This window comes from Coregonus lavaretus (assembly GCF_964263955.1).
Source record: "Coregonus lavaretus genome assembly, chromosome: 4".
In the NCBI taxonomy this organism is placed as follows: Eukaryota; Metazoa; Chordata; class Actinopteri; order Salmoniformes; family Salmonidae; genus Coregonus; species Coregonus lavaretus.
Window position 1 is genome coordinate 30,374,415 of NC_139991.1, and position 23,557 is coordinate 30,397,971.

General features: G+C 46.0%; 1 protein-coding gene across 1 annotated transcript; it reads left to right on the forward strand.

The window, feature by feature from the left end:
• Window positions 1–284: 284 nt before the first annotated feature.
• On the forward strand, window positions 285–22,177 carry LOC311128693 (procollagen galactosyltransferase 2-like). The gene is made up of 12 exons (XM_084160924.1): window positions 285–662; window positions 1,355–1,465; window positions 3,902–4,019; window positions 4,279–4,413; window positions 4,540–4,744; window positions 4,982–5,101; window positions 5,257–5,333; window positions 5,503–5,609; window positions 5,751–5,883; window positions 17,854–17,981; window positions 18,268–18,471; window positions 20,850–22,177. The coding sequence occupies exons 1-12, from the start codon at window positions 460–462 to the stop codon at window positions 21,079–21,081; spliced, it is 1,773 nt and encodes a 590-aa protein (XP_084017050.1). The 5' UTR covers window positions 285–459; the 3' UTR covers window positions 21,082–22,177.
• Window positions 22,178–23,557: the final 1,380 nt, after the last annotated feature.

The following is a 23,557-nucleotide window of genomic DNA, read 5'->3' on the forward strand; positions in this document are numbered from 1 at the left end:
GTTGTTGTCTTAAAACAGGGTTTAACAGGATTCCTAGGACATTTTATCTATCCTACTTCACCCATATTTTATATTTGCACAAAAAAGTAGTGTGTAGTTACAGTAGTTAGCAACACTGCTACATACAAAAACATGCATTAACTACTGAAAAGCCTACTTAGATTTGAATGAAGTTCAACTACCACTAAACTACTGTAAAATGTAGTTAAATTACTAGTTAGTTGCACCACATGGATTTAGTTCACTCCTCGCCAACATTTCTGACAAATTTTGGTGCGGAAGCTGTAATAGATGTAATTTAAAACCCTCCGCCGTCACACGTCGGATTTGGGCACGAAAGAGCCTCATCTGTTGCATCTTGAGGGGGTTAAACATTTTGGAGAAAGAAATTTTTTACTTCGTGCTGACGCGGACAAGGAGCTGGAGGTACGTGCAGCAGCCTGGACTGTAAACTCCACCATGTTTCTTTGGGTTTTAGTTTTAGGGGCCTTCGTTTCTAGAACAGAATGTTATTTTTCTGAGGAAAAATATCAAGAAGAATCGAAAATGCAGCCGCCAACGATTGTTATTGCGATCATTGCTCGGAACGCGGCGCATTCCTTGCCATACTACCTCGGAGCGTTGGAGAGGCTGAACTATCCCAAAAACCGCATCTCTGTATGGTAAGTTCAGCCATCCCGCCAGCGCTGTTTCCCTGGACGCTATTTGTTCGAAGGTCCATTTATCAAACTCGCGGGCGATCAAAGGTCAATCGCATTTATTTTAGATTAAGAATACCACCCCTCTTCTCCCCAGTCCCCACAATCCCTTTAGAACCCTCGACCCTCACCTGCAATAGAAAATAATGAGTGCTTCTGCTGCTGTAGGCTACTCTAACTTTGTTTTCCAAGTTTGTCTCTAATGCAGCGTTTATGAAAGTTAAATTGTAGGCTAGGCCTACTGTTGCACTGCATTATGCAATTACATTTTATTTTCATTATAATAGCCTATACTTTACACTACAGTCTGCATGTTACTGTATGTTTTGCACAGATAACATTTCCATGCGATACCACAATAGCCCTAAACGAATTTCCTCTTGTGCATTTCCTCATGTGCATATTGATTATTATGCATTTCATACGGAGTCCCTTCTGCATATTCATTAGCAACTCTTCATTAGGGTAAACGATGTGCATGGCTTTTCTCGATCGCATGTGTAACGTGACCACATTGGTGTATCAGATTTGCAGTGTCTTTGATTCCTAGTTGTGTTGCGGTTGTATGCAAATCAGGCAAACCCAGTGGCCACGTTACACACAGACTACTGTATATTCTAGTGCCAGACAGTGTGTCTTTATTCCCATGTCTGCAGGGCAGCTACAGATCACAATGCTGACAACACTACAGCTGTTCTAAAAGAATGGCTGACTGTCATGCAAAAGTTCTATCACTATGTGGAGTGGAGGCCCATGGAGCATCCTACGTAAGTTCTGTTTCTCTTCAGCATTATCTTGTATTTCCCAAAACTGTGTGTGTGTCTGGGTGAGTGGAGAGCTATAGAGCATCCTACATGAGTTCAACATTATTATGTCATCCAAAAAGCGTGTGTTGTTGATACAGTTGTGTACCTCCCAAAACCTAAGGCCAAGGGCTTAAAAACATCTGGTCAAACATCAGCACCTGCTTAGTTGTATAATCTTACTAGCACACACAGACTGTAATAGTAGACTCAACATGCTGTATTTAAGGATGTAACTTTAAAACAGAGGGTGAAGAGAAAAGAGCTTCAAAAAGATGTTAGGTGATTACAGAGCATACCGATACACATACCGATACACATACCGATACACAGTGCTACCTGACCTCAGGGGACTCTCTAAGTCCAATATATATATACACAACAGTATGCGGACACCCCTTCAAATTAGTGGATTTGTCTATTTCAGCCACACCCGTTGCTGACAGGTGTATAACATCGAGCACACAGCCATGCGATCTCCATAGACAAACATTGGCAGTAGAATGGCCTTACTGAAGAGCTCAGTGACATTCAACGTGGCACTGTCATAGGATGCCACCTTTCCAACAAGTCAGTTTGTCAAATTTCTGCCCTGCTAGAGCTGCCCCGGTCAACTGTAAGTGCTGTTATTGTGAAGTGGAAACGTCTAGGAACAACAATGGCTCAGCCGCGAAGTGGTAGCCACACAAAGTGGTAGGCCACACCGCCGAGTGCTGAAGCGCGTAGCGCGTAAAAATTGTCTTTCCTCAGTTGCAACACTCACTACCAAGTTCCAAACTGCCTCTGGAAGCAACGTCAGCACAATAACTGTTTGTCGGGAGCTTCATGAAATGGGTTTCCATGGCCGAGCAGCCGCACACATGCCTAAGATCACCATGCGCAATACCAAGCGTCGGCTGGAGTGGTGTAAAGCTTGCCGCTATTGGACTCTGGAGCAGTGGAAATGCGTTCTCTGGAGTGATGACTCACGCTTCACCATCTGGCAGTCCAATGGACGAATCTGGGTTTTGGCGGATGCCAGGAGAACGCTACCTGCCCCAATGCATAGTGCCAATTGTAAAGTTCGGTGGAGGAGGAATAGTGGTCTGGGGCTGTTTTTCATGGTTCGGGCTAGGCCCCTTAGTTCCAGTGAAGGGAAATCTTAACGCTACAGCATACAATGACATTCAAGACAATTCTGTGCTTCCAATTTTGTGGCAACAATTTTGAGAAGGCCCTTTCCTGTTTCAGCATGACAATGCCCCTGTGCACAAAGCGATGTTCATACAGAAATGGTGTTTCGAGATCGGTGTGGAAGAACTTGACTGGCCTGCACAGAGCCCTGACCTCAACCCCATCGAACACCTTTGGGATGAATTGGAACGCCGACTGCGAGCCAGGCCTAATTGGCCAACATCAGTGCCCGACCTCACTAATGCTCGTTGGCTGGCCCTCACTACATATTCGTCGCCAAACCCACTGGCTCCAGGTCATCTATAAATCACTGCTAGGCAAATCCCCGCCTTATCTTAGCTCATTGGTCACCATAGCAACACCCATCCGTAGTATGCGCTCCAGCAGGTATATCTCACAGGTCATCCCCAAAGCCAACACCTCCTTTGGCCGCCATTCCTTCCAGTTCTCTGCTGCCAATGACTTGAACGAACTGAAAAAATCTCTGAAGCTGGAGACTCTTATCTCCCTCATTAACTTTAAGCATCATTTGTCAGAGCAGCTTACCGATCACTGCACCTGTACACAGCCCATCTGTAATTAGCCCACCCAACTACCTCATCCCCATATTGTTATTTATTTTGCTCATTTGCACCCCAGTATCTCTATTTGCACATAGTTTTCTGCACATCTATCACTCCAGTGTTAATACTAAATTGTAATTATTTTGCACTATGGCCTATTTATTGCCTTACCTCCATAACTTACTACATTTGCACACACTGTATATAGATGTTCTATTGTGTTATTGACTGTACGTTGTGTTTATCCCATATGTAACTCTGTTTTTGTTGATTTTATCGCACTGCTTTGCTTTATCTTGGCCAGGTTGCAGTTGTAAATGAGAACTTGTTCTCAACTGGCTTACCTGGTTAAATAAAGGTTAAATAAAAAATAAAATAAAAATAAATAACAAAATTGAAGAAAGTCCCCGCAACGATGTTCCAACATCTATTGGAAAGCCTTCTCAGAAGAGTGGAGGCCATGATAGCAGAAAAGCGGGGACCAACTCCATATTAATGCCCATGATTTTGGAATGAGATGTTTGATGAGCAGGTGTCCACATACTTTTGGTCATGTACTGGGTACCTCGAAGCCATGCAGGAGGGATACTGTAGCGTGTGTGTGCACGTGTTTGTGTGCGCGAATGTGATTGTGTGCGTCTTGTTCGGACTCCCTCCATTGCAGGTCCTACCCAGGAGAGATGGGGCCTAAATACTGGAGCAACGGCAGATATGAATACCTGATGAAACTCAAACAGGCTGCTCTCAACTTCGCCAAGCAACGCTGGGCTGACTACATACTGGTACAGTCCCAAATCTCTACTCTGTCCACTGACTAGAAGTTATAGGTTTATCTCATTAGTTTATCCACAGCCTAGAAGTAGAAATCAAGGATTGTTGGGGTCAATTCCATTTCAATTCAGTCAATTCAGGAAGTAAATTAAAATTCCAATTCTCCTCATTGGTTTTCAATAACCCTGCCTCTCTATCAAGATAATCTCTGACTCTTTACTCTCACCTGAACACTCGCAACAAACCCAGACCTCTCTTATAATCCTCCAGTATGCAGACACAGACAACATCTTGACCAACCCAGAGACCCTCAACCTCCTCATAGCAGAGAACAAGTCTGTGGTCGCCCCCATGTTGGACTCCCAGGGAGCCTACTCCAACTACTGGTGTGGCATCACTCCACAGGTAAGAGAGTGTGTGTGCGCGTGTGTATGTGTCAGATTACAAATGCCTGTGTGAAAATTAAAGGTGTATAATATTGCACACTAGGTTTTGTTTGAATGAAGGATTGATCTGTGTGTCTGTTCTCAGGGTTACTATCGGCGTACAGCTGAGTATTTCCCCACCAGACACCGCCACCGGCTGGGCTGCTACCCGGTGCCCATGGTCCACTCTACCTTCCTGCTGGACATGAGGAAGACAGGCATGAAGAAGCTGGCCTTCCATCCCCCTCACCAGGACTACTCCTGGCCCTTCGATGACATCATTGTCTTCGCCTTCTCCTGCCGCGTCTCAAGTAGGGGTCTACAGTACAGCATGTACATTAAAGCACACACACATCACAGGCATATGTACACACACACACTCTCTGATAACATATAATCGCAAACATCCATGGCCCTGGCAAGTGCAGGGGTGAAATCAAAGTGTTCAAAGTAAAAGGCAAGATGATTACGTTACGATTATGTTGATGGTACTTCAAGGCCATGTCAACGTTAACTGTTTGATAACAGAGTTGACTTTGCGATTCCAGAGGTGCAGATGTACCTGTGCAACAAGGTGAGGTATGGCTACCTGAACGTCCCAGCCAAGCCTCACCACACCATAGAGGACGACAGCATCAATTTCAGCCATCTCATCCTGGAGGCCATGAGTAAGAAACTTTATTTCATATTATTATAGTTATGAGAGTAGGTGTTGTATTCTGTATGTTTATTATGGTATATAACTAACAGTAAATATCTGTAATACTAAAGGTAGTAACTTATAGATGTGTCTTAATAACACAGCTCTGTGTTCTCCCTCCAGTTGAAGGTCCCTCCATGGCCCCCTCCAAATATGTCAGCCTCTTCCCCAAACGGAGAGACCTCATGGGCTTTGATGAGGTGAGTCCGAGGCCAGGGGTGCCCAAACCTCTCAAGGACTAAAATAGATCAAAGAAGTAGAACTGGTTTGGGGAAAACTGCTGTAGACGAATGGTGTTATACTCTCTCACTCAATATATGGATCATTGTGTCTGAGTTGACCTCTGACCCTGGCTCTCCCATAATGTAGGTGTACCTGATCAACCTGCGTCGCCGTCAGGACCGTAGGGACAGGATGCTGTACTCTCTCAACGAGCTGGAGATAGACGTCAAAGTGGTGGACGCCATAGATGGAGGGTGAGAATTAGCCTGGTAATGCAGACTCAATCATTCTAAACAGAGCTGAATTCACTCTGATTTCCAGGCTAGGTGAGGATGCAAAGCTTGGCAAATGTTCCTACAAGAGAAAGATGGACACAATGTGTGTGTATCCTGCAGAGCTCTGAACAGCAGTGATATAAAGATCCTTGGAGTGGACATACTACCTGGTTACTATGACCCATTCTCTCGCCGCACCCTGACCAAAGGAGAGGTTGGATGCTTCCTCAGCCACTATTACATCTGGAAGGAGGTGAGGATCAGACACACATACACTTGCACATCCCCAACAAGAAACCAAAAATTGTCGCTCAAACAGAACGGGGAACTAACAAAGTCACTAACAATCAAAACGAAACAGGTGGGGTGCTAGGAGGTGTCCTCAAAGATACTCATGGGGGTGTCCACTGAATGTTGACTAGCAACATGAATGACTAAATGACTAAATGTATGACTAAATGTAAATGAAAGTGGGACCTAAAAGACACCCACCAGGTGTGCCAACTAAATTTGCCCCAGACAAGGCAAATCAAAATAAAAACCTATAATATGGAGTTAAAAATAAGTGGAGCAAACCAAACCTGGGGAGATGTAAGACAGAAAGGCTTTGTCGATCAACTTAAAGAAGCAAAGCTATAAGGAGGTGCAGCTCTTCCAACATCTCTCATCCCAACTGGAGCATTGGGCCAGCCGCTCTTAAATATCACACTTGACTAACGAGATGACAAGCAAGCACAGGTGTAACACATGTCTGTACATAATGCCCTGAATCTATTCTACAACGCCCGGAGAACTGCCCCCTTTATTCTCTGTACCCAACGCATTAGAAGACATTTACATTTACATTTTAGTCATTTAGCAGACGCTCTTATCCAGAGCGACTTACAGGAGCAATTAGGGTTAAGTGCCTTGCTCAAGGGCACATTTACGTCATTTAGCAGACGCTCTTATCCAGAGCGACTCACAAATTGGTGCATTCACCCTATAGCCAGTGGGATAACCACTTTACAATTTTTTTTGGGGGGGGGGGTAGAAGGATTACTTTATCCTATCCCAGGTATTCCTTAAAGAGGTGGGGTTTCAAATGTCTCCGGAAGGTGGTGAGTGACTCCGCTGTCCTGGCGTCGTGAGGGAGCTTGTTCCACCATTGGGGTGCCAGAGCAGCGAACAGTTTTGACTGGGCTGAGCGGGAACTATGCTTCCGCAGAGGAAGGGGAGCCAGCAGGCCAGAGGTGGATGAACGCAATGCCCTCGTTTGGGTGTAGGGACTGATCAGAGCCCGAAGGTACAGAGGTGCCGTTCCCCTCACTGCTCCATAGGCAAGCACCATGGTCTTGTAACGGATGCGAGCTTCAACTGGAAGCCAGTGGAGTGTGCGGAGGAGGGGGGTGACGTGAGAGAACTTGGGAAGGTTGAACACCAGACGGGCTGCGGCGTTCTGGATGAGTTGTAGGGGTTTAATGGCACAGGCAGGGAGGCCAGCCAACAGCGAGTTGCAGTAATCCAGACGGGAGATGACAAGTGCCTGGATTAGGACCTGTGCCGCTTCCTGTGTAAGGCAGGGTCGTACTCTCCGAATGTTGTAGAGCATGAACCTGCAGGAGCGGGTCACCGCCTTGATGTTAGCGGAGAACGACAGGGTGTTGTCCAGGGTCACGCCAAGGCTCTTCGCACTCTGGGAGGAGGACACAACGGAGTTGTCAACCGTGATGGCGAGATCATGGAACGGGCAGTCCTTCCCCGGGAGGAAGAGCAGCTCCGTCTTGCCAGGGTTCAGCTTGAGGTGGTGATCCGTCATCCATACTGATATGTCTGCCAGACATGCAGAGATGCGATTCGCCACCTGGTTATCAGAAGGGGGAAAGGAGAAGATTAGTTGTGTATCGTCAGCGTAGCAATGATAGGAGAGGCCATGTGAGGATATGACAGAGCCAAGTGACTTGGTGTATAGGGAGAAAAGGAGAGGGCCTAGAACTGAGCCCTGGGGGACACCAGTGGTGAGAGCACGTGGTGCGGAGACAGCTTCTCGCCACGCCACTTGGTAGGAGCGACCGGTCAGGTAGGACGCAATCCAGGAGTGAGCCGCGCCGGAGATGCCCAGCTCGGAGAGGGTGGAGAGGAGGATCTGATGGTTCACAGTATCAAAGGCAGCAGACAGGTCTAGAAGGACAAGAGCAGAGGAGAGAGAGTTAGCTTTAGCAGTGCGGAGAGCCTCCGTGATACAGAGAAGAGCAGTCTCAGTTGAATGACCAGTCCTGAAACCTGACTGGTTTGGATCAAGAAGGTCATTCTGAGAGAGATAGCAAGAGAGTTGGCTAAAGACGGCACGCTCAATAGTTTTGGAAAGAAAAGAAAGAAGGGATACTGGTCTGTAGTTGTTGACATCAGTGGGATCGAGTGTTGGTTTTTTGAGAAGGGGAGCAACTCTCGCTCTCTTGAAGACGGAAGGGACATGGCCAGCGGTCAAGGATGAGTTGATCAGCGAGGTGAGGTAGGGGAGAAGGTCACCGGAGATGGTCTGGAGAAGAGAGGAGGGGATGGGGTCAAGCGGGCAGGTTGTTGGGCGGCCTGCAGTCACAAGTCGCAGGATTTTATCTGGAGAGAGAGGGGAGAAAGAAGTCAAAGCATAGGGTAGGGCAGTGTGAGTAGGACCAGCAGTGTCATTAGACTTAACAAACGAGGATCGGATGTCGTCAACCTTCTTTTCAAAGTGGTTGACGAAGTCATCCACAGAGAGAGAGGAGGGGGGGGGGGAGGGGGGAGGATTCAGGAGGGAGGAAAATGTGGCAAAGAGCTTCCTAGGGTTAGAGGCAGATGCTTGGAATTTAGAGTGGTAGAAAGTGGCCTTAGCAGCAGAAACAGATGAAGAAAATGTAGAGAGGAGGGAGTGAAAAGATGCCAGGTCGGCAGGGAGTTTAGTTTTCTTCCATTTCCGCTCCGCTGCCCGGAGCTCTGTTCTGTGAGCTCGCAATGAGTCATCAAGCCACGGAGCTGGAGGGGAGGACCGAGCCGGCCGGGAGGATAGGGGACACAGAGAGTCAAAGGATGCAGAAAGGGAGGAGAGGAGGGTTGAGGAGGCAGAATCAGGAGATTGGAGGGAGAAGGATTGAGCAGAGGGAAGAGATGATAGGATGGAAGAGGAGAGAGTAGTGGGAGAGAGAGAGCGAAGGTTGCGGCGGCGCATTACCATCTGTGTAGGGGCAGAGTGAGTAGTGTTGGAGGAGAGCGAGAGAGAAAAGGAAACAAAGTAGTGGTCGGAGACATGGAGGGGAGTTGCAGTGAGATTAGTAGAAGAGCAGTATCTAGTAAAGATAAGGTCAAGCGTATTGCCTGCCTTGTGAGTAGGGGGGGACGGTGAGAGGGTGAGGTCAAAAGAGGAGAGGAGTGGAAAGAAGGAGTCAGAGAGAAATGAGTCAAATGTGGACATAGGGAGGTTGAAATCCCCCAAAACTGTGAGGGGTGAGCCATCCTCAGGAAAGGAACTTATCAAGGCGTCAAGCTCATTGATGAACTCTCCAAGGGAACCTGGAGGGCGATAGATGACAAGGATATTAAGCTTAAATGGGCTAGTGACTGTGACAGCATGGAATTCAAATGAGGAGATAGACAGGTGGGTTAGGGGAAAAATTTAGAATGTCCACTTGGGAGAGATGAGGATTCCTGTGCCACCACCCCTCTGACCAGATGCTCTCGGGGTATGCGAGAACACATGGTCAGACGAGGAGAGAGCAGTAGGAGTAGCAGTGTTTTCAGTGGTAATCCATGTTTCCGTCAGCGCCAGGAAGTCGAGGGACTGGAGGTTAGCATAGGCTGGGATGAAGTCAGCTTTGTTGGCAGCAGAACGGCAGTTCCAGAGGCTGCCTGAGACCTGGAACTCCAGGTGTGGGGTGCGTGCAGGGACCACCAGGTTAGAGAGGCAGCAGCCACGCGGTGTGAGGCGTTTGTGTAGCCTGTGCAGAGAGGAGAGAACAGGGATAGGCAGAGGCATAGTTGACAGGCTGTAGCAAATGGCTACAATAATGCAGAGGAGATCGGAATGAAATGAACTAAACATCTGGAAGAAGAGAGAGCAGGGCCTCCCTCACCAAAACTTCCACCTCAGAAACTATAATTGTTTCACTGAACCACCCGAACAAAAACTCTCCCAACTTCCACCTTTAGAAATCAGAATTGTTGTGAACCACAGCGGTTCAATGTTTAAAGGAGTAGACTCAACCCACTTTATTCAGCTAGCTAACTATGACACCATAGCTAACTAGCGTGCTAGCATCCAATAACACACAGTTTAGCACCAACACTTGGTCACAACAAACCACCAATAGTGTGTTAACACACTAAGCAGATAATTCGTGTCCGTGTCTAGTTCTTAAAGCCTTTAGCCGTATCCTTATTCTAGTCCTCCTCTGTTCCTCTGGTGATGTAGAGGTTAACCCAGGCCCTGCAGCCCCCAGTATCACTCCTACTCCCCAGGAGCTATCATTTGTTGACTTTTGTAACCGTAACTGCATTAGCACTCTACCAACCCTGATGTTCTAGCAGTGTCTGAATCCTGGCTTAGGAAGGCCACCAAAGATTCAGAAATGTCCATCCCCAACTACAACATTTTCCATCTAGATAGAACTGCCAAAGGGGGTGGAGTTGCAATCTACTGTAGATAGAGCCTGCAGAGCTCTATCATACTATCCAGGTCTGTGCCCAAACAGTTTGAGCTCCTACGTCTAAAAATCCACCTTTCCAGAAATAAGTCTCACTGTTGCCACTTGCTACAGACCCCTCTCAGCCCCCAGCTGTGCCCTGGACACCATATGTGAATTGATTGCCCCCCATCTATCCTCAGAGTTCGTATTGCTTGGTGACCTAAACTGGGATATGCTTAACACCCCGGCCATCCTACAATCCAAACTAGATGCCCTCAACCTCACACAAATTATCAAGGAACCTACCAGGTACAATCCTAAATCCGTAAACATGGGCACCCTCATAGATCTCATCCTGTCTAATTTACCCTCTAAATACACCTCCGCTGTCTTCAACCAGGCACTGCCTTATTGCCTGCGGCCGTAATGGGTCCGCGGTCAAACGAATACCCCTCATCACTGTCAAACGCTCCCTAAAACACTTTAGCGAGCAGGCCTTCCTAATTGACCTGGCCCAGGTATCCTGGATGGATATCGATCTCATTCCGTCAGTAGAGGATGCCTGGTTGTTCTTTTAAAAGTGCTTTCCTCTCAATCTTAAATAAGCATGCCCCATTCAAAAAATTCAGAACTAAGAACAGATATAGCCCCTGGTTCTCCTCAGACTTGACTGCCCTTGACCAGCACAAAAACATCCTGTGGTGTACTGCATTAGCATCGAATAGCCCCCGCGATATGCAACTTTTCAGGGAAGTTAGGAACCAATATACACAAGCAGTTAGGAAAGCAAAGGCTAACTTTTTCAAACAGAAATTTGCATCCTGTAGCACTAACTCCAAAAAGTTTTGGGACACTGTAAAGTCAATGGAGAATAAAACCACCTCCTCCCAGCTACCCACTGCACTGAGGCTAGGAAACACTATCACCACCGATAAATCTACAATAATCGAGAATTTCAACAAGCATTTTGCTACGGCTGGCCATGCTTTCCACCTCGCTACCACTACCCCGGCCACCAGCTCTGCACCCTCCGCTGCAACTTGCCCATGCCCCCCCCCCCCCCCCCCCACTTCTCCTTCACACAAATTCAGACAGCTGATGTCCTGAAAGAGCTGCAAAATCTGGAACCCAACAAATCATCTGGGCTAGACAATCTGGACCCTTTCTTTCTAAAATTAGCAGCCGAAATTGTCGCAACCCTTATTACTAGCCTGTTCAACCTCTCTTTCGTAACATCTGAGATCCCCAGAGATTGGAAAGCTGCCGCGGTCATCCCCATCTTCAAAGGGGGTGACACTCTAGATCCAAATTGTTACAGACCTATATCCATCCTGCCCTGCCTTTCGAAAGTTTTTGAAAGCCAAGTTAACAAACAGATCACCGACCATTTCGAATCCCACTGTACCTTCTCCGCTATGCAATCCGGTTTCCGAGCTGGTCATGGGTGCACCTCAGCCACGCTCAAGGTCCTAAACGATATTATAACCGCGACCGATAATAGACAGTACTGTGCAGCCGTCTTCATCGACCTGGTCAAGGCTTTCGACTCTGTCAACCACCGCATTCTTATTGGCAGACTAAATAGCCTTGGTTTCTCAAATGACTGCCTCGCCTGGTTCACCAACTACTTTGTCACGATCGTCATAAACAGCGGACCAAGGCGCAGCGTGATAAGCGTACATTCTTTTAATGAGTACACACATGAACAAAACAATAAACGATACGTGAAGTCCTAGGGTTAAACACAAACCTTACGGATCAAGATCCCACAAAACAAAAGTGCCAACAGGTTGCCTAAGTATGGGTCCCAATCAGAGACAACGAGCCACAGCTGTCTCTGATTGGGAACCACCCTGGCCAACATAGAAATAAACGATCTAGAACACAACATAGAAACTATAACAAAGAAAATCCACACCCTGGCTCAACATTAAAGAGTCCCCAGAGCCAGGGCGTGACAGTAACCCCCCCAAAGGCGCGGACTGCGACCGCGCCAACCAAACACCACAGGGGAGGGGCCGGGTGGGCATTCCGCCTCGGAGGCGGCTCCGGCTCCGGGCGTGACCACCACTCTCTCTCTCGCCCTCGTGGTCTGGCCCTGCTGACCGGAGCTGGACTGAACACCGGTGGAGCGGATTGCTCTGGCGCCGGTGTGGAGCAGCTGACTGGTGCCGGACCAGGCACAGGTGGAACAGGCACGGACCGTGCCGGACTGACGACGCGCACCACTGGCTTGGTGCGGGGAGCAGGAACGGGCCGGACCGGGCTGGCTTGGTGCGGGGAGCAGGAACGGGCCGGACCGGGCTGGCGACGCGCACCACTGGCTTGGTGCGGGGAGCAGGAACAGGCCGGACCGGGCTGGCGACGCGCACCACTGGCTTGGTGCGGGGAGCAGGAACAGGCCGGACCGGGCTGACGACGCGCACCACTGGCTTGGTGCGGGGAGCAGGAACAGGCCGGACCGGGCTGGGAACACACACCACTGGCCTTGTGCGGGAATCAGGAACGGGCCGGACCGGACTGGTAACACACCCCAGTACCTCTCGCCGTGCCTCTACACTACCCTTCTCCCTCGTGACCAGTGGCCCCCGTAACCTGGCGGCCTCCTCTGCAAACCTGCCGAACCGCTCTATCGCGGCCTCCCGCTGCCTCGCCGTCCACGGTGTGAGCCCCCCCCCTAAACATTTATTGGGCTTGTCTCTCCCCCGTGCTCAAGGCCTTCATCCCTCTTGCCAGACTCGCACTCATCTCCTCCCAAGTCCATCCTCTCTCCTCGTCACGCTGCTTGATCCAGTCGAGGTGGGATCTTCTGTCACGATCGTCATAAACAGCGGACCAAGGCGCAGCGTGATAAGCGTACATTCTTTTAATGAGTACACACATGAACAAAACAATAAACGATACGTGAAGTCCTAGGGTTAAACACAAACCTTACGGATCAAGATCCCACAAAACAAAAGTGCCAACAGGCTGCCTAAGTATGGGTCCCAATCAGAGACAACGAGCCACAGCTGTCTCTGATTGGGAACCACCCTGGCCAACATAGAAATAAATGATCTAGAACACAACATAGAAACTATAACAAAGAAAATCCACACCCTGGCTCAACATTAAAGAGTCCCCAGAGCCAGGGCGTGACATACTTCTCAGATAGAGTTCAATGTGTCAAATCAGAGGGCCTGTTGTCTGGACCTATGGCAGTCTCTATGGGGGAGCCACAGGGTTCAATCTTCGGGCTGACTCTTTTCTCTGTGTATATCGATGATGTCGCTCTTGCAGCTGGTGACTCTCAGATCCACCTCTACGCAGATGACACCATTTTGTATACATCTGGCCCTTCATTGGACACTGTGTTAAGAAACCTCCAAACGAGGTCTTAAACACTAGTAAAACAAAATGCATGCTCTTCAATCGAACGCTGCTGGCACCCGCCCACCCGACTAGAATCACTACTCTCGGCAGGTCTGACCTAGAGTATGTGGACAACTACAAATACCTAGGTGTCTGGTTAGACTGTAAACTATCCTTCCAGACTCACATTAAGAATCTCCAATCCAAAGTTAAATCTAGAATCGGCTTCCTATTTCGCAACAAAGCCTCCTTCACTCATGTTGCCAAACATGCCCTCGTTAAACTGAATATCCTACCGATCCTTGACTTCGGCGATGTCATTTACAAAATAGCCTCCAACACTCTACTCAGCAAATTGGATGTAGTCTATCACAGTGCCATCTGTTTTGTCACCAAAGCCCCATATACTACCCACCACTGTGACCTGTACGCTCTTGTTGGCTGGCCCTCACTACATATTCGTCGCCAAACCCACTGGCTCCAGGTCATCTATAAATCACTGCTAGGCAAATCCCCGGCTTATCTTAGCTCATTGGTCACCATAGCAACACCCACCCGTAGTCTGCGCTCCAGCAGGTATATCTCACTGGTCATCCCCAAAGCCAACACCTCCTTTGGCCGCCATTCCTTCCAGTTCTCTGCTGCCAATGACTGGAACGAACTGCAAAAATCTCTGAAGCTGGAGACTCTTATCTCCCTCACTAACTTTAAGCATCAGTTGTCAGAGCAGCTTACCGATCACTGCACCTGTACACAGCCATTCTGAAATTAGCCCACCCAACTACCTCATCCCCATATTGTTATTTATTTTGCTAATTTGCACCCCAGTATCTCTATTTGCACATAATCTCTTGCACATCTATCATTCCAGTGTTAATACTAAATTGTAATTATTTTGCACTATGGCCTATTTATTGCCTTACCTCCATAACTTGCTACATTTGCACATACTGTATATATATTTTCTGTTGTATTTTTGACTTTGTTTTGTTTACCCCATATGTAACTCTGTGTTGTTGTTTTTTATTGCACTGCTTTGCTTTATCTTGGCCAGGTCACAGTTGTAAATGGGAACTTGTTCTCAACTGGCTTACCTGGTTAAATAAAGGTTAAATAAATAAAAATAAACACATACTGACAAACAAGGTGACACCAATCAGTGCTAATGTCCAACCTCGAAATATAAATGGAAAAGACAAAGCCTGTAACACCTTCCCACATATTTTTGTTGGACAAGTTTGCTCACAACGAACAGAAAACAACTCCCATTTCACAACAAGATCAACTTTAAATGCGTTGCTACTTAAATGTTAATTGGAGGTCTCACATACAAGACAAAACAGCCACTTATTTGTATATATATATATATATATACTGTATACACAGTGTACAAAACATTAAGAACACCCCCTCCTTTTGCCCTCAGAACATCCTCAATGCATCAGGGCATGGACTCTACAAGGTGTCGAAAGCGTTCCACAGAGATGCTGGCCCATGTTGACGCCAATGCATCCCACAGTTGTGTCAAGTTGGCTGGATGTCCTTCAGGTGGTGCACCATTCTTGATACACACGGGAAACTGTTGAGCGTTAAAAACACATCAGCATTGCAGTTCTTGACACAAACCGGTTCACCTGGCACCTACAACCATGCCCCGTTCAAAAGCACTTAGATCTTTTGTCTTGCCCATTCACCCTCTGAATGGCACACATACACAATCCATGTCTCAATTGTCTCAAAGCTTAAACATCCTTCTTTAACCTGTCTCCTCCCCTTCATCTACATTGATTTGAAGTGGATTTAGCAAGTGACATCTAAGGGATTATAGCTTTCATCTGGATTCACCTGGTCAGTCTATGACATGGAAAGAGCAGGTGTTCATCATGTTTTGTACACTCAGTGTATATACACACTTTTTATATATATATATATATATATATATATATATATATATAGCTGCCTAAAAACAGAGGTTAAATGTAGATCTTTGTACCTTTCTATTACTCTCACCCCCTTGGTACGAGCCCAACCAAAACAAAACTAGTCTCCAATACGGAAAAACGTGCAGTCAAAACAAAATGTGTGCCAGGGCTACACACTGGCTAAACACAAAACAAAAGTTATACCCACCCTTGAAAGACAATCAGCAACCAAGTTGTCAAACCACAGACGTTTGATTTCAAAGGGAAATTCCTGCAATATCCGTAGTAGCTATCCTCTCGTGAATTTCCTCAGTCGAATAGCCTAGAAATGAGTGGCAGCACACATGATGGTAAAGAGAAACTGGTTAAAACTCTTTGCTTTGGGCAAAGGACCAACACAGTCCACCAGAACCCTGCTGAAAAGTTAGTCATAAGCAGGAATTGGCTGCAAAGGTCCAACCGGTACGGTTTACCTGTCCACTGGGAAACGTAACAGGATTTATAGTAAGCCACAACATCCTGTTTCAGACCAGGCCAGAAAAAGTTATGCAAGATACGGTCAAGATGGCCTGTCATACTACAATTGTGAGCCAACCTCAGTATCTCTTGTTGAAGTGTAACTGGAACGACAATTTGAGATACACTGGGCCAATCGTCTTGCTCAGAAGTGGCGAGAGAACTTGATTTCCTCATCAGAACACCATCTCTATCAAAGTAACCCAGAAGAACTTCTTCAAACTCTTCTGGACCTTTCTCAGCAAAAAGAGGGGAGAGGGAAGCATCTTTACTCTGCTCAGCAATCAGCTGCTTCCTAGACATCGAAGCAGGCGGTCAACTGTAGGGACTCTCTCTTCCTTCAGTGGTCCTACAAACTCGCTCACCTTTGGGGTTTTCAAAGGAGAGGTCCACTCAGTAGGTTTACCGAAATCAGGACCACACATAAACGTCTCAGACAGATTGAACATGATGGAATCACTGACATCCTCCCCAACACTAGACTTGCTCTCTGCAATCTTTTTAGACCTAGCACGTGTAACCTCACATGCTAGGAACACTCTAGGGTACTTTTCTGATAACCAATCAGGTTCCTCTAATCAGGGTTCCTTACAAACGACAGGATTTGGCACGAACTTCCCTCAAGCCAATTCACAAAGACAAATCTGCCCGATTCCAGCCTTGCTGAAGCACCCCCAGATCATCACCAATCCTCCACCAAATTCACAGTGAGTGTGAGACACTGTGGCTTGTAGGCCTCTCCAGGTCTCCGTCTAACCATTAGACGACCAGATGTTTGGGCAAAGCTGAAAATTGGACTCATCAGAGAAGATGACCTTACTCCAGGCCTCTACGGTCAAATCCTTATGGTCTTTTGCAAACCTCAGCCTGGCTCTTCTTTGCTTCTCATTGATGAAGGGCTTTTTTCTAGCTTTGCACGACTTCAGCCCTGCCCCTAGGAGCCTGTTTCGAACCGTCCTCGCCGTGCACTTCACCCCAGCTGCCGTTTGCCATTCTTTTTGTAGGTCACTTGATGTCATCCTACGGTTGTTGAGTGACATTCGAATGAGTCAGTAGAGAGTCGTTTTCGCCCCTACTTTTCCTCGTTAAATAAGATTTGGTTCATGTGATCACCTAATCAGTACCTAATTCAGTAGAATGTTGGAATTCAACAGACACTGGAATGGAATGGCTGTCATACATGTAGAGATGCTGATTTAAGAACAATTTGCAGTGGTCTCTTAATTTCTTCCACAGCTGTATATTAGCCTGTGTGTTTATACAACTTTCTAAATTATTTCACCAATCTTATAACCCCTCTGAGTCGTTGTCAGTGACAGAAACTCTACCACAAAAGTGTATTTTGAACACTAAAATATATGGGAACAGTAGAGCTTCAGAATAGATGATTAGAGCGACTACCATACTCATGGGAAACAAGATCCTGGATGAGCACACACACACACACACACACACACACACAAACGAGACCTGGGGGTGTTAGAAGCTGCTTAATTGACTCGTTCAGTGAAGTAGAAATGCCTCTGTGGTCTGTCATTAGAGCTTTTCTTAACTGCTAGTTATCACCCATTCTCATCCCTCTTTGTCCCTCTCCTTTCTCCCCTCTACCTCTCTTATCTCCTACTCTCTCCCCCTTCCTTTCTCCCTCTCTCTCCCCACCCTTCTCTCACCCTTCCATCTCACTCTCTCTCCCTCTCTCTCCCCCCTCCCCATTCTCTCTCCCCCTTACTCCTCTATCCCCCCCTCTCTCGCTCTCTGCCCCTTCACCCCTCCATCTCCCCCCTCCCTCCCTCTCAGATGGTAGACCAGCAGATGGATAAGGCGCTGATCTTCGAGGACGACGTGCGTTTCCAGGCCAACTTCAAGCGGCGCTTGCTCCGTCTGATGGAGGAGGTGGGCATGGTGGAACTGGACTGGGACATCATGTGAGTCAGTGTCACGGTCACCCGCGTTGTCATGGAGCTGGAGAGGAACGGGCCGAGCTGCCCTGGAGTCATTTTATATGATGAGCTAAACTGCGTTGGGAGTCGGAGGGGGGGGGGGGAACATGCCGTTAATTGTTACATATAATGTAATGATTGCACATTAAGTTGATTGTTTCTTTTATTATTACACAAGTGGAATAAAGAAAAGTCAAATTCCAAAACAGTTACTACACTACCAATACATCATCCTCTGCCTGACCTGTCTCTCTCCGTCCTCTGTCCGTAGTTACCTGGGCCGTAAGCAGGTGAAGCCAGGTGATGAGGAGGTGGTGGAGAACGTGAGGAATCTGGTGGTAGCAGACTATTCCTACTGGACCCTGTCTTACGCCATCTCTCTCCAGGGGGCCCAGAAGCTGCTCAACGCTGAACCCCTCTCCAAGATGCTGCCCGTCGACGAGTTCCTACCCATCATGTACGACAAACACATCAAGTAAGTATAAAAATACATTTGAAATGTCTTTATTTCTTCATTTCTTTAGCCATTCTCAAGTCATTCTTAAGTCATTGAGACCAAACACACCAAATAAGTGGAACTGAAACCTGAAGAATTGTGTTAACTACACCCAAGATAATCCCTTGACTTTAGCTCAAAGGGATAACAGTCTTGTGGATTGCAGGAGACCCGGGTTCAAAACCCAGTCAGTTTTGAAGTATGACACCAAATATGACAACAAGACTGCCTAAGTGAGCGAGCCAGTGATACAAGTATCCAAACTGTCTTTGATAAATACTGTCGCTCTCCTCAACGAGCCAGCTCCAAGAGTCCAATACTAGGTTGAGTTTCCTGAAAGCTTTGTATCACTAAGATCATCCATTGCCAACAATGGACTTATAAGGATCATGCTACAAAGCTGTAACTCTGCTTTGTGCCACTCAATATTTCAGTGCATCATGAGAGGTAAACTATGTCCTGTTAAGGCTTGAACAGCTATGTCTTGAAATATGCAGACAGACAGATTAAAAGTAAGTTTACATTGTAATACTTCTGACAGCCAACTTTCTAGATCCGCCCATAACTTTTGGACTTTATAACATAACTGCGGAAAGTAGGGGTGCTGAATCAGAATCCATTTATTTATTTATTATAATAAAATAAAATAAATTTTTTGAAGAAAACATTTGTATTCACAAAAGTAGTGCACTGGGCCTTTACTAGTCCTGTATTAGCGGACCGATATAGCTGTCTGTAGGGCGGGCAAATTATAGCAGTCTGTAGCCCCCCCCCCCCCCCCCCCCTAATCTACATTGGTCAGTCCAAAATGACTTTTTTTAATTCTGTCATGGAAATAAATGTATTTCCTGTTACCAAGTCATTTACGGTTTCGATGCCTTTAGTTGTCCATGTGGACCAATTTATAGGTGAATTCTGAAAAGCTATCCAAGGATTGTTCCATAAGGTTGTGTTTTTAGGGAGTGATATTGATTTCTTGTACAATAAGTTACATTTTCTTCAATATTGCCACAATTTCTTAAACTTCATGACCCCTTTTTTCTCCCCAATTTCGTGAAATCCTATTACAATCTTGTCTCATCGCTGCAACTCCCCAACGGGCTCGGGAGAGGCGAAGGTTGAGTCAGGTTGTTTTATGTTGCACCTACCCCACATTTTCAGGAATATTCTTATCATGTTACTGAATGTATGTGGCGAAAAGTACCGTAAATGTAAAATGCACCTAAAATCAATAGTGTAATGTTTGGATTCAGTCTCGTGTCAGGTGAACTGTAGTTGTGTCGTCAACTTTGGTCTAATAATTTTACCATAATCTCCAAACTGTTCCCTTTCAATTACCACCATGCTTATGCATACGCTTTTCATATTTCTTCTGTAAGAAACATTTCAATTTAGCTCTATACCTATAGGCCAATTCCCACACGTATTTTGTTGCACATTCTCATTTTAGTTCAATCAAAAAGCGCTGCTTTGTTCATGCGAGTGTGTCCAGTCGTTCTGCAGACTGACTTGGCTTGTTGTAGCATTCCAGTTTCATGTGGTCAACTCTCTCTCTCTCTCTGGCTGCTAGACCAAGTTAATAAAGCCCAGAGACTTTCTTCTGAGCCTTGGGAGTCAGGCATACATCCAGAAGGCTGTTAGAATGCTTTGTTGTCCTTTTGAGAATGCCTTAGTGTTCCGTCATGTGTGGAAACCTGGCCAGGTGCCATAATCTTCATTCCCTGCTCCACCTTTCCATCTTCCCATTCTCTTTTTCCATCAGTGGTTCTTCTGATTCGTTAAGCTTGACTTATTCACTAGAACCACATGGAGTTGAATCTAGGCATTCTGATGCATTCCTATAGAAATCTGCTATTCCCAGTACTTGTGTTATAATAACCTTGTTTCCACAAAATATTGAACAAGTTCTCACTTGCTTGTATTAATCTCTCGCACAGAATGTTCTTTTGTCATTTTTAGAGGTCACTTTCAAAACTCTTATCCTCCGTAAGATTATAGTTTGTTTAGAGTAGCAATGAATTGTGGCCAACAATAGGCTTCTATACTAAACAAAATGTAATCTTATGAAGTGTGTCCATGATCTTCTAGACAGTACTCTCAACCATGTAAATGCTAGTTTTATAGTGGGATTTTACATTTCTCAATGTCATCATTGTCTATAGCCTTGGACCACTAGTAACTCTTGACTCTCAATTAGAGGTTTTAATATGTTAATATTGTCATCTGACCTGTTCAACAGTGAGGACTACAAATCCCACTTCCCCAGTTTTATTTATTTAATAAAAGTTGTAACAATAAAAATGTTGTATTGTTATATGACCTGATATCTGACCTCCCTATCCTCTTCTGTTCCACAGTGAGGACTACAAGTCTCACTTTGCTAACCGTAACCTGCAGGCGTTCTCCACACGCCCTCTATTGGTGCAACCAGCCCACTACGCTGGGGACCCCGAGTGGGTGAGCGACACAGAGACCTCCACGCTGTGGGACGACGACAACGTACGAACAGACTGGAGGGGTTCCCACAAAACCCTGAAGGGGGCACCCCAATCTGACATGCTGCAGGCCACGTATAAGGATGAGCTCTAGTTAAACCATATTCGTGCCTGATTCACACTGTAGGGCCAACTCAAACCATACTGGGCTGACTTGGATATTGTCTTTTCACGTTGTTCTTTTACAGCACTGTTCCAGAAACTGTGGTAGCCAGCACAGCTTGGCTCGGTGTGGCTCAGTAGTGTGAAAAGGGTAATAGGTTACTGGTTATAGTGTCACTGCTGACAGAGAGGACGATATCTGCTATTCATAAGTACCTTCATTTCTGACTGTATATATCGCCATTTTGTATTTGGTATGTCTGCCCATAATCACTGGGAATGACTGGATATACATACAGTAGTGAAGCCGGCTGAGGTTTCAGAGACTTGGTCTGCTCACATCAGGTGCCCCCAGGCCTGTTTTCAAAGTGTTTGTGTTTGTGGCTTTGTTTGTGTAAGGATGCTGTTTTTGTATGGCTTGTGGACATTGTCCTTGGCTGTCCATCTGTGTACCCACTGAGCACTCCAGGGTCTGGGCTCACTTCACTGTACACTTAGTCCCTGGGGGTCGGAGGACAGAAATACTGGAGGAAACCATTCTCTTTTATATCACATTCTACTCTTATTCAGTAAATTGTGAGAACAGTCTTAGTAAAGGTTTTCTTGACTTTAGTAAAGTAACTACATACAAGTTGAAGTGCAAGCACTCACACAAGGTAAGGATCTGTGGCTAGCAGTGTAAATGATATATGATAGGAGCAGTGTCTCTCTCAATGCCTGACCTCATGGTAGTCTCCCACTAGAGCAGACGGAAGTCAACAGACCAGAGAGAAGCCTGCCAATTTAGGTGTCGTTAATGGTGCCAATTGCTACGACAATCATGTTACAATCTGACTGAGCTCATTGGTATTGGTTTGTGTTGGTGTTTTATAAATGCGTACAAATTCCATGATTCCATTATTTGTACAATTCTTATTTACAGTTTTCCTAATTTATTTATAGCATTATATTGTGCTTTTTGAATGCACAATATTAAACCCAAGTGCAATGTCTTAATGGTAGTGAAATTCCCTTTTTTGTCAAATAAATGAATATACAATGAGTGTACAAAACATTTATACATGAATACAAATCTACTTCATTCTTTTATTATGTCTTTATTGATGTGTACTCATTACATTTTGAAGATACATTATGTACTGACATGAAAGCACCACAAGAAGGCATACATACCCCTTTAACCAATCAACATGTTGGCTGTTCAAAAAATGGATGTTCAAAATATTGATTAATCTGTTACTTATTAAAACATTGCTCTGCAATGATGGCATTATGTAAACCTTGACCATTAGGGCAGGAATTTAGAAAAGTGAAATTATATTTTTCCCTTTGGGCAGTGTCTATGAATTAAGCATTTTTAGGGAAGTGTAGTAACTCTGAAATGAGTGTCTTCTACTCACACCGAACTTGGCACAGGAGCTGGAAAACTATAAAAAAAAAAAAAAAAATGGCCACTCACTATTTGCTGTTCCCACAAGAGCTAGCTCTCTCTCTCTCTCGCTCGCTCTCTAACACTAACCACGCTGTGGAACAAGTTTGTCCATCCATGTTACCATATTAACCCCCCTCCCCCCCTTTCTCTCTAGATAATACTTGCCTAAGCTGAGTAGAGATGGGTCTGAAATAGGCGAGTACATTCCTTCCCAGACATTCCTGAGACGACTCCCACACGCATGCATGGTAACCTATATGCCAGGGTGCACTGAACTGCACACATGCATAGTAACCTTTAGTTAGGGACATTCTGTGAACTGCATATGATTCAGTGAACTCTATGACCTAATTTCTCTTTCTCCAGAGCCAATAGTCAGCAGAAGGTCCCGGAATAACATCTCCAAACGAAATCTATCATCAGAACGTTATATAATTTATTAGAAAATAACTGTAGCTGTTCTTCAGGAGGAACTTGATTGAACCAGCTCTGAGTGTTCCCTGTGGCATGGGGTGTGGCCAATACCTACAAATGTAGGTGTGCGGGCATGTGTGTGCATATTGGCATAGTACGTATGTGCACGTGTGTGTTATTTAATGCGCGTGTGTGTTTATTCATGTGCATGTGTGTGTGGTTTGTGTTTACATGCATTCATGCACACAGCATGTGTGCTTATTCAAGTGTGTGCACGTGGCACAGTTTCCAACAACCTCCTCTCTTCATGCACACTCCTCTCTATGCTGTATCTTATACGTGCATGTGTGTTTATTCAAGTGTGTGTGCGTGCGTGTGCATGCGTGGCACAGTTTCTGTGTTGCAGCCAGTTCTGAGTTCACTGCTCTGCACTGCTCCTTCATGTCTGGACTGGAGAGAACCCGCTTCCAGGGGTGGAGACATCACCAAGCTCTCCAATTGGCTCTTAGGGGAAGGCAGGGTTCCGTGAGGTCACAGAAATATGGGGCGGGATAAGGCAACTTTCTCAGATGTCCTTATATGATCACTGCAGAAAAACAATGCCTGAGCATAATGGTACTGT

Excerpts from the sequence above, each read along its gene's own strand:
- LOC311128693 (XM_084160924.1), top strand. The coding sequence starts at position 460 with ATGTTTCTTTGGGTTTTAGTTTTAGGGGCCTTCGTTTCTAGAACAGAA. Across the intron at positions 1,466-3,901 it reads AGGCCCATGGAGCATCCTAC|GTCCTACCCAGGAGAGATGG; the intron begins GTAAGTTCTGTT and ends CCTCCATTGCAG. Across the intron at positions 18,472-20,849 it reads ATGTACGACAAACACATCAA|TGAGGACTACAAGTCTCACT; the intron begins GTAAGTATAAAA and ends TCTGTTCCACAG.